The 11,052-nt window shown below is 38.0% G+C and overlaps 1 protein-coding gene across 1 annotated transcript; it reads right to left on the reverse strand.

The window, feature by feature from the left end:
* Positions 1–1,475: 1,475 nt before the first annotated feature.
* LOC122658434 (cytochrome b-c1 complex subunit 9-like) lies at positions 1,476–10,089 on the reverse strand. The gene is made up of 3 exons (XM_043853400.1): positions 9,846–10,089; positions 9,386–9,433; positions 1,476–1,750 (listed from the first exon to the last, which is right to left on the reverse strand). Exons 1-3 carry the CDS (start codon positions 9,963–9,965, stop codon positions 1,703–1,705), a joined length of 216 nt encoding a protein of 71 aa, XP_043709335.1. The 5' UTR covers positions 9,966–10,089; the 3' UTR covers positions 1,476–1,702.
* Between the last annotated feature and the right edge of the window lie 963 nt (positions 10,090–11,052).

The raw sequence follows: 11,052 nt of genomic DNA on the forward strand, positions 1-11,052 counted from the left end.
GTTTTCCTTCACCATGCAGTGAAGATTTACCACACCATCCACGGTTCATAAATCCCTAATGTTTTAGTGTTTTCTCCGAAATACCTTCTCGATACCCTCCTGTGTGCATCTGAAGCGCTGCGATGAATAGTTTCTCCTTCACTCTAGCTTAAGGAAAATGAAGTCTATTTTAGAAATTAAAATAGAGGGAGGTAGAAAGTGCCAAATTTAGGAATCCAATTCTTATTGTGCAAAAGCATTTCTCAGGGGAGAATTTCTGTAGACGATATATTGAAATTTCCCCTACCATGCATCGGACAAGGGTGTAAATCAGTACAGAACTGGGTATCCAGTTCTGTTCTAGGGAGCATTAGTGTGATCCGCCTCGGTTTTGAAATTTGGTACTCATACCGAATCTGTATTGTTCCAAATTTGATTCCTACTTCCTACACGGTTTGGATCCGGTTTCCGTACTGGGTTTATACTATATATATATATATATATATATATATATATATATAAAATAAATATATACATTATAATTTATTAATATTATAATATATTAATATACTAAATGTATTACCCTATATTAATACCCAGGACTGGCTTCTGTTGCTTAGTTCCGGACTATAAACAAAGTCTATTCGATTCAGTTTGTTTCCAATTATTTGGCCTGGATCCGGTTTCAATCTTCAGTTCCAATTCCAATTCCAATTCCAATTCGACACCATTATCGGACATACTTGCACCCTTGCATTAACACCTCACATTTCAACCATTTTTTAAAAAACCTTGCTTTGATACATGGTACTGTCTATATATCTGAAAATTAACACCCGACAGAAAATTGTTCATGTTTCTGAACCGGACTACTATATGCAGATATAGCATAAGAAATCATGTTTCTGAACCGGACTACTATATGCAGATATAGCATAAGAAATCATCTGTCAATGTGCCAAGTATTTGATTGATATACCAAAAATTCCAGAACTACTTGAATCAAATCCTTTAACGTATCCCATATCAGACTGACCCACATATACTAAGACTGAACCGCACCTACCACATAACACGATAAAAGTGAAGGAACACTCATGTCTAATAACTAAATAAATTAACAAATAAAAGACAAGGTAGTTCACAAATATGCTGCATTTGTAGCGTGGAAATTGCTGTTTCCAGGCCAAACATTAGGATTAGTCCATGCATGAACCAATAGCTTGAAAGCAGTGCATCCACGCAAAGGAGAATACAGTTGACTGACTATGTTCTCCCAAAGCAGGACTTGCACTCCTCAAAGAGCCATTACCCAATGATAGAGCCAATCCTAACCTTAAGCATTTTTTTGTGCAAAGTGGGTGCTCTCAAGAGTCAAACCCGGGCATTTGCCCTTGCAGCCCAAACCTTATACCATTGCTCCAAGCAATGGCCCCTGGACCTACACTCTCTCAAACCCCCCCCCCCCCCCGACCCAAAAACAGGAAATAAATCTCCTGAAATCAAATCAATAATAAGTTCAAACTAGCCAAACCCGAAATCCAACCATCCAAAAACAATCTAGCTGCATTTTGAAAAATTACAGTTAGTCGCCTGAGCAACATAGCACTTATTAAATGATCAATATAAGATGTTTCCAAGACCATCAAAATTGTTGAACCCGCCAACGTTCAAACCAATTCTGTGAAACTTCAGGGAGTGGAGACGAAAATTTGATATATCATTATTCAGATTGCCTTGTACCCAACACCGGAATGTCCTCGTACCGTTTCTGCATGACAATAAGAAATTTTTATTTAAAACCCATAATTGGAGAAAAACTAAGCAACAATTAACCTGATGCATGCATGATTTACAACTGCAAATTTACAAAGAGGACAAGAATAAGCCTCACCAAGGAAGATAATCATTTCGATTTATTTTTTATTTTTAATTGAGCAAATCCACAGACGAGCAAGTAGCTGCATGATAGCAACAGATATCTTAAAACCTCCCCATAGTGGACACAAGCTTCCAATCTTTACAAGGAATTTCAATTCTTTAAAAATGCTGGACCAGGTAACAGTCACTTGAATTTTCCACCATCCATCTCCAGTTAAGCAATTTCATCACTTAAGATCATCTTTATTGACTGTTCATGGCTTCACCTTTTGTTTCATCCAGTCAACTCACAGTTGACGCAACAGAACTGAAAACATTCTAGATGCTTTCCCACATCTTATGGCTTACAATAATCAAGGCTTTTATTTTACTTCAAATGAAGGAATTATTTGACAGAACCACAAGCTGCTGGTTCATGATTCAGATACTCCATATAGTTCAGTTCTAGACTTGAGACCAGAGCACATAGGGAAATTTAGAATGAATAGAAAGAATATATGTCATCCATTATGTCTTTGCCTCTAGTATATTCTCAATTTCCTTAACATCTAAGGACACTTGCAACCATCTGATTTATTCAATCCTAAATATTTCATCGAAAAGTTAATTAGAAGTAAGAAATGTCCCAGGAATACCCATGGGAGGATGATTTCATCTTTCCCCTGAACCTAGAAGCAATAGGGCAGACAGCAAATGGAGAAACTGACAACATTTTATTTCACAGACTTGGGGTCTGATCCCAGTTTCCAAAGTTCATAGCATAATTCTTCAAAGAACAAAAACAAGGAACTACAAAAAAAGAAACCCAGTTACAGGAAAACAATATCCACAAACTAAGCCAAGCTAGGGGTGGGGTGGGAAGAAGCGCCTATTATCCTGATTTCTGGATTTTGGAAGAGGTTGCAGTATCCGTGACAGTGCACCAAACTACTCTGTATCCATGAGTCAATAATGAAGAAAACCGAAGAACAAAGCAATGATTCCGTTCATTTATCAACAGTTTTCTCAGTTATATGAGTTCAGCACTTCAGCCGATATTTATGAACAATTCAAAGGAAGACTAGCTATTTGTCATCCCCAAGCCTTCCAAATGGCACCATGGTAAAAAAATAGCCGACTTAAAAGCATTTTAGAATCCCTACAGATGGCACATCTTAGCATCAGGAATCTAGACAGCCAGACCAAAGTTAGCAATATATGTATTGCCACCAAACTACCACAGCTTGGAGGGCACAAAACATATCCGACCTCTAGGTTAGTCTAGCTCTCATTTTACATAGCCATTGATGTGGAATGCAAACATAAACTTTTAAGCAAACCTTCTATGAGCAGCAATAGTTTCATGGATCTGGGGTTTTAGCAACATAAAGAAAAAAAAACATATGCATATGATAGTAGTGGAATTGAAAACACTGAGGTGAAAGAGTGGCAAGACTGAAAAGGACAGACTCTTGAAAATGTAGAAACTATTTTTTTGAGAAAATAATGCATTCTAAGAAACTCAAAGCTACACCAATAGGTGACATGAAAAGGGAAAGTTAATTGACATGATCCAGCCGCAAAAATGAAAACCAACAAATGCAGCACTAAGGAGAGATATGGTGCAGAGTCGAAATGTTAACAGATACAAGGACAAAAGGCAAGTAAACAACACCCCAAGGGAGTAGCTCAGTTGGCAAAGACCACCACCTTAAGAGGTCATGAGTAACTCTCCTTGAGGCCTACCTATAAAAAACAAAGGGCAAGTAAACAACAACCTGGTGAGATGGTAAGAAAAGAAACAAATAGTTGACTTGACTTGATCAGACCTTAGAGGGGAATGACAGAGCAGGTCTGAAGTAGCCAACTTCCAAGTACTTGGATTAAAGCTTAGTGAGTTGAGTCGAGACGATGTTAGTATCACTTAGATATTGTATGTCTTGTAAATAAGCTGAAATTGGAAATTCCAAACTAGAGATAACATCAAAATAAAGGTGGTCTTCAAAGAACTATGAAATATAATTCGAGCTGGTATGCACTACCAATAAATCAACAAAGAAATAAGAACGAATTTTGAAGTTCCAGTTTCATGTGGCAATAAGACAGGCTTTTAACTCTTTGTCCCACTGAAACTTGGATCTAACCCCCACCAATGAAATAAACACTTTATCGATAAAGAACTGAATAATGAAGTAAAGTGGCATCCCACTAATGGAGGCAATAGAAGTACAAACCCCAACCCAACAGCCCAAGCTATGAACTAGAAAGCAAGCCAATGCCCATCATTAGATCTTTAGCTGGTAAACAAATTTAATCATTTTCTAGCTTTCTTCCGATGGTATAAGGACTCATTTGAGTTTATTCTTCCTAGAGCGAGAGAATAGCACCTCCAATATAATAGTTCTATTTCTTTCGTATTTACGGGAGATCAAAGATCTACAAAAATAAAAACTTGCTACTTGCATGAAATAGTATTTTCTATGTTCCATGTGATGCATTTTTTAAATAACAACATCGAAAATGCTCCCACATGACATGATCATCTTTGCTCAGCAACAGTAACATATGAAACAAATGCAAACTTCCAAGTACATATGAAATATTTTCTTAAGCTTTCTTGATGATATCATGTTCCGGTAAATCAACAATGTTTTAGAGCCTTGAAACATCCAGTTACCAGATATAAATATATTCATCAAATTCTAAAAAATGCAGGAAAATTGTGAACCAAAAGCTCAACTCAGCAATTTTGGAAACCAGAGACGGAGGTTTCTAAACAAACATGGTTTATAAATTAATCCATAATAAACAGAGAACAGGAACTTACCTCCATTACGTTCCATCATGCCTACCATACTATGATTTATCCAACGTACTGCTTTCCTCTGGAGGATTCTCCCTTCAGATTCCTATTGTTTATCATTAATGAGTTTCTGGTTTTTCAGGTTACTCTCAGACCAAAAATAATCCCCAACATAGACGGACTCTATTGTTGTATATATCCTTAAAACCAGAACCCTTCAACCATTATGTAACCACTAGTATTCACCTTCCTCTCATCAAGAAAGTGGAGGTGATTTCAACAACCGTTGTAGTCCACACAAGTAGCCTTTAGCAACTCAACATTAGTGGCTCAATATATGCATGGGCTGATGTGGCCCAAGTGCCCAACCCTGCTGTAGTCCGCACAAGGAGCCTTTGGCAACTCAACATTAGCAGCTCAATATATGTATGGGCTGATGTGGCAATTTGGGTCGCATTAGCCAACAGTCTCGCAGTTTGCTCATATTGTCACATGGCAAAACACGTCTTCAATTACAAACTTGATATATGGCCATACTTCATCACCTAGGTTCAATCCTTATGGACTAATTTATGTTCAAAATGAAAACTAAAACTCATTAATCATGACGGACATGTTCAATATGTAGAACACTACCTTCCATGTATTACAATGAGTCATTCTTTCAAAATGAACCCTTATGTGTCAAGCTTCAACTTTATGGAATCATCTCCATGGTCATTTACGGTCCAAATCTTTATAGACATCTATCATTTCAGACTTTATTTGGGCAAAATAAACAAATGTTAGAAAAACTTATATTCAGTAACATTAACTATATATTATAATGTCTTTGATAAAACATCAGGTACATAATGATTCAATCTGATACGACCTACATTGGTGTTATGTTGCTGTTTTGCAATGCATTGTCCTGAGAGAGGCTGAGAAAGGTGAGACGCCCAATCCCTCCTATCCCTATCCCCCTTTCTTCCTTACCCGATCCCCCTTCTCCTTGTTCCTATTTTGTTTCCATCATCTGCAACTAAGTAACGGACCCCTATTATTGAAGCTGTTAGTCTCTTTCAGAGATCACCACATAGTTGCACACCTACTGCAATTTGATCACTGATCTGTGGCACCAATCACACCTTGCGGCTGGGTTAGTTTCTAATTTTCTGCTGCTTGGTTCAATCCTGGTTTTCCCTGCAGTTAAGGAGACCTTGTGATGCAAATTCATCACCAAATAGGGCTTGTTTCATTGGAAATAAGTCTAGGGTTGGGTTACATACATGTTGGGCCTTTGATCCCATGGGTGTCTAATGTAATAGGCCACTTTTCTGGGCCTAAAATAGGGGTACATAGGTTGCATACGGGATTAGCCCAATACTTAGTTTTTATTTTGTGTTTTTAATTGAACCGGTTTAAATTGGTTGCATCCAATTGGTTCAATTGGTCTAATTTAAGTGAAGTGATCCTATTGGCTAAAAGGTTCTTATATCCTATTGGCTACTAGGGAATCTTCTTTTATTTTAGGTAGTTTAAGTTGTTTTTAAGTCATTAAGACTCTATTTTGAGTCTATTTCAATTTCCTAGTCAGTTTAAGTTAGCTCATAGGTTAGGGATAGGATTAGGCCATTCTTTTTTAGTGTCTAAGTCTATTTTTTAGTCTTCTATATAAGTTTGTAAGGGAGGCCAGCATTGTATACGAATTTTGATTAATAAAAACTCAGCTTTATGCTTGCTGCCTTTGTTGCTGCCTTTGCTCCATCGTGAGTGTGCTTTGTGAGTAATATCAAGGTTGCTTTGTGAGTAATATCAAGGTGAAGGGATTGGTGGACTCCGATCGACTCCTTGCATCTTGTAGATCGGGAGGTCCTTCTTCTTCTTCATTCAAGCTTCTTCAAGCTACTGTTGTTGCCTCTGAAGGAGATCAAACCAGTAAGTAATTTTAGTTTCCTGCATATATCCTTCCCCTCTTCATCCTCTAACCTAATCCACACCCCTCTCCCTCCATGAAACCCTAATTTCCATTAAACCTGCAACTCCTACCTTAACTAGGACTCCATAATCTCCTTCATAATTTCAGATCTGTCCATCAATTCCTAACCAAACTTCTAGCCTATATCCCTCACACCTCTCACCATACTTGATCCAAAATCCAGCCCTTAGTCTCCACTTTATCCCCTCCATTCCTTCACTCCATTAAAACCCAAAACCTGCAACACAATTCTGTCCAGAACTGCAGAATTTTAAAACCTTCCCAAATCCTATTATTTTTATACCATATTGACCCCCTAGACCTGCCCATTAATACCCTATAAACCCCTTTCCCAATATCCAACCCTAACCCTAGGAATTGACCTAAATCCTAGTGCTGTCCTTTCGAACCAGCAGCCCCTTTTGTTATTTGATCCTGTTGCTTGGCTCCTAGTAGGTCTCCTACCTATCTAGGACTACATTAATTGCTGCTGCAATTCTGGGGATCATATCACCCCTCAAAGAGGCTCACTCGACCTGAGTTGGAGTCAGGTATGACTTCAGATCAGCAAGCTACTGAAACCCCTTGATCTATGCTATTGGCTGGTCTGTTCTGAAGGTTACTGCTGCTGTAATTCGAAGGAGCCATATCTCAACAACTGCTGTTTAGAATTTACCCAGATTTTGTGGGTGAGGAAACCTATTTATTCTACTGTTTCAGACCTGAGTTCCAGATTGCATCACTGTTTCAAATATGAAACCAGTACCTATATTGGTGTTATTTGTGATCCTGACTGGGGTTGGATAGTTCCTATATAGCCTCATAATTTGGTATTAGAGCCCATCACCTCCTAGGTATGAGGAAGATGAAGTCAGCAGTTCCTTACTTTGTTGGACAGAGGGATCTATTCTTCTTCCTTGATTGGTTGGATTCTCCAGAGGAAAATTTTTTACCGGTACAACCCGACCGAGGAGCAGAAACTTAGGGTTGTTTACTCGCGATTGATTGGTCATGCTAGAAAATGGTGGAAATTCCATGAAGAGAGACTCTAAGCTAGAAGATGTGAACCTCAGACTTGGGAAGAGATAAAGTACAAGTTGAAGAACAAGATCCTATCGGAACATATGCGAAGAAAGCTCACCACCAAAAGGCATTTACACTTGAAGAGAGTGTGAAGCAATTATTAGACCAAATGGCTTCTTTTGAACAAACGTTTGAAGTCATGTTTGGTCCCTTCCATCCTCCACCTCCAAGGAATGCTACTATGGCAGTCATTGAAGTTTTGAAGATGAACAAGCAACAAGATATGAAACCTCCAATCAGTGAATGAAAACACGAAGTTGAGGTTAATATTGAAGATGTTCCAGAAATTTCATTCGTAAAGGAAGAGTCAGTCCTTGATGTTTCGAATGTTGAGGCTTACATTGAAGAATCTTAAGCAAGCAATGTTGAGGCAGAGGATGATGTGGAACTTGGTGTTACAGTTGACGAAGTGGTTGAAGAAACAATTGAGGAGACTGTGAATGACAAGGAAGAACTTAAAGTGCTCAGGTTTGTAGCAGAGAAGGTTGAAGATACATTCGTGGACAACCCAATGGACAGGATTGTCAAATAGCGATAGAACATGTTGCTACTAAGGAAATGATTGCCGACCCTTCCACAAAAGGGCTTTCGCCCAATTTATGGATCGTGTGAGTCATATGGGATTGCATAAATCATTCTATACCTAATGTTTTATCAAATGCATTGCAATATACAATTGATATTTCTGAATTTAAGTTTTTCTGTCATTTGTTTGTTTTATGCAAATAAAGTCTATGTCTATAAAGAAAAAAGGTAATAAAAGTTTTGGACAATGAATCAACCATGGGGTTGATTGCATAAAGTTGAAGCTTGCAACATAAGGGTTTATTTTAAAAACTATGAATCGTTGTTATAATGGGAGAGAGTGTTCTACATATTGAACATATACCTTCATGATTCATGATTTTAGATTTTTCCATTTTGAACATAAAGTAATCCATAAGGATTGAACCTATATGATACAGTATGGTCATACATCAAGTTTGCAACTCAAGACGTATTTTGTCATGTGATAAAATGGAACAAATGGGCAAATGTTGGCAGATGTGGCCCAAATAGTCACACTAGCCCGTGCATATCTTAAGCCGCTAATGTTAAGTTGCTAAAGATTCTTTTTGCAAACTGTGGCGGTTGTTGTAACCAAACTACCTCTGTTTACTTGATGGGAAGAAGGTGGATATTATTGGTTATATAATAGCTAAAGGGTCCTAGTTTTCTAGATATATACCCCAACAAACTCCATCTATGTTGGCCCTTTTTTTTGGGGTCTAAGAGTATTTTGAAAAAATAGAAACTCATTAGCGATAAACAATTGAAATCTGAAGGGAGAAAGGCAACAAAGAACCTATCGTCCAGACTCCAATGGAAGAAAGCAGTGTGTTGGACAACCATATGGCAGGAAGATTGGGACCTAATGGAGGTAAGTTCCTGTTCTCTGTTTATTTTGGATTAAATTACAGACCATGTTTGATTTGTAAAGCTCCATCTCCGGTTTCTTATATTTGCTCTCCAACAAGCAACACTAATTTATGCATTAAACATGCAACATTTTCATGACATTATAACAACCACCACAATGAAAACAAAGTGGCAACTAACTATGAAAAAAACATACAGAAATACATCCATCATTTTATTTTTTATTTTTTTTTGGGGGGGGGGGTGGTGGGGAGGGTTGTTGATAGGGTATCGATGCATACCCCGACGTTGTTGTACTCCCAGATCTTGTCAACTCCGTAATCCACTGCCTGTATCCAATACAAAACCTCATTGATTAAATAAGAAGTAGAAGAAAAAAAAAATGCGCCACAAGGGAAAAAAAAGAACATCATCTTTTGTTTTACATTCAAACAATACAATAACTTGGTATGAATTAAATGCCATCGTGAAATACAGCGTTAATTCAGTAATTCGTTCCAACATGTACCAATAAACACAATTTTAAAATAGATGATAGCTACTCCAGTTTGAATTCGATCGTTAAAATTAAGATGACTACATCATTGATCTCTTTCTATCAGATCTCACTATCGCGTTCGAATTCAGAAGAACAGAAACAGAATCAAATCGGTCTCTATAATCCACAAGAGATCATTACTGGGGGAACAGAGATTCAAAAGTGGGAAAAAAAAAAAAAGGGTAATTAAAGCGAAACCCTACCCGTTCTCCAGCGAAAGCGCCGAGGAGGACAAAGGTCGCGTACACAGAGTTCCGGCGCATAAGGACCCTGTACAGTCCTTCTAATATCCCTCCTCCGCTTCTTCGAGCAGACGACTCCATGGCTTAAGCCTTCTTCTTTGGCGTTTCTTTCACCTCTCTGTTTCCTGATCGGAGCTCCTGTTCGGCAAATGGGGCCTTTAACCTCAATGAGCTCCCAGATCTCAGTTCTATGATTTATTTCTACGGGACTACATTTATTTTCGGTTTAGGTCAATGACTCAGATACCGGTTGGAGGATGGAATTTCAGTATTATCAAATTAACAAGTGACAAATGTCCCTGAAAGGGGATGCTCTACGGAACTGGTCAATGTTTTTTTCTAACCCTTTATTACACTTAGGCCACCTTGTTTCTCACAACTTCAGATTCCTCCCCACTTTATTTGAGATTTCTAGTACCTCCCTTTATTTAGTGACTGGGAAGTAGAGATGTAAACGGATCGGATTCGGTTCGGATAGTGCTATATCCGCATCAGTATCCGATTAGCTTTCGGATGGATTCGAATAGTGCTAACGGATACGGACACGGATATGGATCGGATATTTTCTCCGTTTACATGTAAATATAGCTTTTCGGATAGTTATAGCCTATCCGTATCCGTATCCGTATCCGTTTAGCTTTCGGACGGATTCGGATAATGCTAAACGGATACGGACACAGATACGAAAACGGATTTTGGCTATTCATTTACATCCTTAATGGGAAGTATGATCCGTGGTGTTGGAGAAGAGGCTCCCTGAGCAAAATCCTGAGTAAAATGTAGAGAAAATTACAAGGTTACTCAAAATTGGATTCTACCCTACCAAATCACCCACTAAATATTTTCTATGACTAAAATACTTAGAATAAAGTTTGGTATTATAAGTCAACTTTCTCCTAAATATTAAGCCATTGTTTTGGGGCATGTGGTAGTAGAATAACCATTTGTTATGCTTAATACAATGAATCACTTAATTCCAAGTATGTGATAGCCGCATGGAATTAAATTAGGCGTGCAAGCAGGTCTTATTATCTCTTACATGCCTATAAAATTTTAGATCAATCTTATTAATACTTTGTGAATTGTGATATTAAAAAAAAAAAAAAAAAAAGGAGGGATCGAGATGTGTGCGAGACAACCCAACCCTTGGATGCTATCCTGGGCACTC

Source organism: Telopea speciosissima, chromosome 1 (genome assembly GCF_018873765.1).
Source record: "Telopea speciosissima isolate NSW1024214 ecotype Mountain lineage chromosome 1, Tspe_v1, whole genome shotgun sequence".
NCBI lineage: Eukaryota > Viridiplantae > Streptophyta > Magnoliopsida > Proteales > Proteaceae > Telopea > Telopea speciosissima.

Excerpts from the sequence above, each read along its gene's own strand:
- LOC122658434 (XM_043853400.1), bottom strand. The coding sequence starts at position 9,965 with ATGGAGTCGTCTGCTCGAAGAAGCGGAGGAGGGATATTAGAAGGACTG. Across the intron at positions 9,434-9,845 it reads GCGCTTTCGCTGGAGAACGG|GCAGTGGATTACGGAGTTGA; the intron begins GTAGGGTTTCGC and ends TATTGGATACAG. Across the intron at positions 1,751-9,385 it reads GGGAGTACAACAACGTCGGG|AAACGGTACGAGGACATTCC; the intron begins GTATGCATCGAT and ends ATTGTCATGCAG.